At 53.6% G+C, this 4,245-nt stretch overlaps 1 protein-coding gene across 1 annotated transcript in view; it reads right to left on the bottom strand.

The window, feature by feature from the left end:
- The window catches only part of ZC3H4 (zinc finger CCCH-type containing 4), a 49,742-nt gene that overhangs the window by 8,355 nt on the left and 37,142 nt on the right, over nucleotides 1-4,245 (bottom strand). The window contains exon 11 of the mRNA XM_011969726.1: nucleotides 2-195. Within this exon, the coding sequence (XP_011825116.1) occupies nucleotides 2-195 (194 nt within the window). The remainder of the gene's footprint in view (nucleotide 1; nucleotides 196-4,245) is intronic.

Genomic DNA, 4,245 nt, shown 5'->3' on the forward strand with positions numbered 1-4,245 from the left:
GGGTGGGGGTGGGGGGCCACCCTGCATGGGCCTGCCATTGGGAGAGGTTGGAGCCTGCGGGCCAGGGGGCCGAGGAGGAGTGGGCAGGAGGCCCACACCAGGGGGCGGTTTAGGCAGGGGGTTGATGCCCTGCTTCTTCAGTTCCTCCACCTCCTTCTCGTCCTCGGCACCTGCTTCTGCATCATCAGCCAACATCTGCAGGTGAGAAAGAACAAAAGAAGGTGTGGACAGGGTCAGGATGGAAACGGACCTCTCCAGGTCTCAGAGCTGAAGTTTATGAGGAGAAGTTCCACAATACAAGGACCTTGAGGTCTAAAGACATAAAGCTAATGACCACAATGGCTCTGTAACAAAAATCATCAGCCACCTCTCTGCTCCACTCTCCGGGACCAGCTGGTGGGGGGCAGGGGGGCGCCTGTTCTTGCTCTATGGCAAAATACAAGAGGAAGTGTACTGTTCAACCATTAAAAGTGAACGACTCGGCCGGGCGCAGGGGCTCACATCTGTCATCCCAGCACTCTGGGAGAACGAGGTGGGTGGATCACTTGAGGCCAGGAGTTCAAGACCAGTCTGGCCAACATGGAAAAACCCCGTCTCTACTAAAAATACAAAAATTAGCTAGGTGTGGTAGCGCATGCCTATAGTCTCAGCCACTCGGGAGACTGAGGCAGGAGAATCACTCGAACCTGGGAGGCAGAGGCTGCAATGAGCCAAGACTGCGTAACTGCACTCCAGCATGGACAACAGATGAGACACTGTCTCAAAAATAAATACACAAGGCCAGGTGTGGTGGCTCATGCCTGTAATCCCAGCACTTTGGGAGGCCACGCTGGGCAGATCACCTAAGGTCAGGAGTTCAAGGTCAGCCTGGCCAACATGGTGAAACCCCGTCTCTACTAAAAATACAAAAAAATTAGCTGGACATGGTGGTACTAAAAATACAAAAAAATTAGCCGGACATGGTGGTGGCCACCTGTAATTCCAGCTACTTGGGAGGCTGAGGCAGAAGAATCGCTTGAACCCGGGAGGCAGAGGTTCCAGTGAGCCGAGATAACACCACTGCATTCCAGCCTGAGCGGGAGAGCCAGACTCCACCTCAAAATACAAAAATAAAAACAAACTGAATGATTCAGTGGCATTTGGCACATTAACAATGTTATGCAACCACCACCTCTACCTAGTTCTAGGACATTTTCATCACCCCCAAAAGAGACCCTGTACACACTTAGCAATCACTCCCCATCCTCTGCCCCCAGCCCCCGGCAGCCACTCTGCTTCCTGTCTCTGCAGACCTGCCCCTGCTGGACAGCTCCTGCAAACACAGTCATGCGCTGAGTGTGAGGGTCCTTTCACTTAGCAAAGTGCATCTACACTGCTACATCTACCAGTATGTCACTCAGTTTTTTATGGCTGAATCATATTCCACTGTCCTGTTTGGATGTGAAGGGCCTCTGATCTCACCTGTAATAAGACCCAAACTCCTGAATATAACCCTCAGGGTCTAAGAGCAGGGGTGGGTGTGTGGCTATCTGGGGAGGACTGGGAAGCTTCCTGGCAGCTTCATTTCCTCCCACGATCCCAACTCCTCCAGCCCAACCACCCAGCCTCACTTCAGTGCAATGAGCAGTCAAGCTCTCTCCTACAGGGCCAGGACCAAGCTGCCCCCAGGCTTTTATTTTTCCCCGTTATTCCCAAGTGGCTCAACGTCACCCAACTGTTGAGGTCCCTCATTAGATGTCAATTCATAGTGTCTGTCCAGTCTCCTATACTCACTACTGGGGTACCAGGAGTTCTCTGCCAACACTGCCTATGCCTTGTTAGATTATTCAGTCATTCCCGTGTTGATCCTGGCTCACCTCCCTGTCAACTCCATGAGGGCAGGACTGTTTCTTCCCTGCTTTATCCCCAGGGCCCCCACAAGACCTAATACAGGGCAGATGCCCAATGAGTGAATGAGAAATGTCAAAATCTCAATTGGACTAGAATGTTTCATCAGTTAGAATCGCATGCAGAAAAGTGAACACAGGAGGCCTGGCTGCTCTCCTTGGAAGCCCTGCTTGCAAGGCTAGGCCTTGGCTGGTGTCTGGCAAGCTGGATTTTGGGAGGGCTCCCAGCATTCACTGTCTAGTAAGAGGGGCTCACTGCATCTAAACTGTTTCTACAACCAATGCAGTTTGTGCTGAATGCCTGCTTTGCCCCCCAGATCTGGAATTTTGGTCCATGCCAGGCAGAAGCTGCCTAGGTGAACGGCCCTAGTGAAAACCCTGGGCGTTGAGCAAGTCTTCTCACAAACAGAATGCCACTCGTGCTGTCACAACTGGAGGAGGGCAGCATGGCCCCTGCGAGTCCACGGGGAGAGGATGTGCCTGCTTCCTCCGGGTGCCCTCATGTACTCGTTCCCGGGGCTGAGTTTGCCTGTGTCCCTTCACTGCAGTAACATCTTGGCTGTGAGTTCCCCAGCAAGTTGCTCTGGGTCATCTTGGGGACCCCAGCACAGATCCCTTAGTGGGTCCTAACACGGGGTCAGGATGAACTAGTCCTGCCCCTCTGCCCGGGAACAGCAGGGATGACAGAAATAGGACCCCCTGGTGGGGGTTGTGCATTCGCAGTTTTCCCTTCTCCTAGCCATTAGCAGTGGTACCTGAACCCTGGAACCCCAAGGTCCAACAAGAATGTGGCTTCATGGAGGAGGGGTGGAAAACGACACGGTGGAACCCCTCTGTCCTTCTGAGCCCTGCTACTCCAGGTGTGGTCAGCGTGTGAACCAGCAGAGCAGGGGTACCTGTGGAGGCAGAATTCACATTCTGCCCTTGGAGTGTGGGCAACGCCACCTGAGATGAGCCTTGCTGGGAGGGCCCAGAGCCTTGCGTCAGCTCCCAGTACTGCTGCTTTCAGCACTGCTATGGGCTCACTTCCTCCTGGCCCAAGGGCCCTTTCTCAATTGTGTGTGCGGCCATGGGTTGCGCTGCATCTGCCACCCTGCATTTCCCTCCTCCTCTTCAGTCCTAACTGCCGCACATCCTGGGGCCACCACTGGCACCTCCTCACAGAGCCTCCTGAACGTCTGCCTCGTGAATAGAGCCCAGCTGGAGTCCTGGGCTCCCACACTTGTTCTTCACGGCCTGATCCCTGTGTGTGTGTGCACGCACGCACACACATACACACACACACTCACACTCCCCATGTGTCATCAGCATCTGCCCAAGGACCTAACCCTGCCTCCTCACCACCCCCAGTGCCTGCCACAAACAAGGCACACAGATTTATCGAGTGAACGACTAAGCAAGGAACACAAACCAATGCACTCTGCCATTCATTCCCTGGAATCCAGAGGCTGGGTCCAGCGCAGAGAAGAAAGGAGCTCAGGCCCTGCCTGACTCCAACATGGAGTCAACTGCAGAGTCAACCCAAACTGCTCATCGGTTCTGCCAGCACAGACCCTGTGGCCCCTCTGTTCCTGGCCCCTCCACCAGCAAAGACACCAGCTGAGACAACTAGCACCCCACTAGGTGCCAAAGCCTCTCTAGCCAGGACAGACTCTCAGTGATCAGAGGAGTTTCCAAAAGTCAGTCACCTTCTGCAAGCAAGAAGTAACACTTGTAGAAGTGCAGAGGCATGTGGGCTGAGCCCATCAGGCCATGTGAATAAGCACCAGGAAATGGAAACAACGCAAATGTCTTTCAACGGATGACTGGATAAACAAACGTAGATCATCCACTTGGTGGGGCACTACGCAGCAACAAATGGTAATGAACTGCTACTTGCAACAACGGGTGAATCTCAAAGGCTTCATGCCAAGTGCAAGAAGCCAGACTCAACAAATGCACGCATGTGCACTGTGTACACTCACACTCTTAAAGCTTGTTTACCCCACAATTCTATTTATATGATTTGCTTGAAAAAGCAAAACCAAAAGACAGACCCTGACCCATGGTTGCCAGGCACTGGAGATGTGGGGTGGCATTTACTATAAAAGACACAGCTGGCCGGGCGCGGTGGCTCAAGCCTGTAATCCCAGCACTTTGGGAGGCCGAGACGGGTGGATCACGAGGTCACGAGATCGAGACCATCCTGGTTAACACGGTGAAACCCCGTCTCTACTAAAAAATACAAAAAAAACTAACCGGGCGAGGTGGCGGGCGCCTGTTGTCCCAGCTACTCGGGAGGCTGAGGCAGGAGAATGGCATAAACCCGGGAGGCGGAGCTTGCAGTGAGCCGAGATTCGACCACTGCACTCCAGCCTGG

This window comes from Mandrillus leucophaeus, unplaced genomic scaffold (assembly GCF_000951045.1).
Source record: "Mandrillus leucophaeus isolate KB7577 unplaced genomic scaffold, Mleu.le_1.0 Scaffold120, whole genome shotgun sequence".
NCBI classification, from domain to species: Eukaryota; Metazoa; Chordata; class Mammalia; order Primates; family Cercopithecidae; genus Mandrillus; species Mandrillus leucophaeus.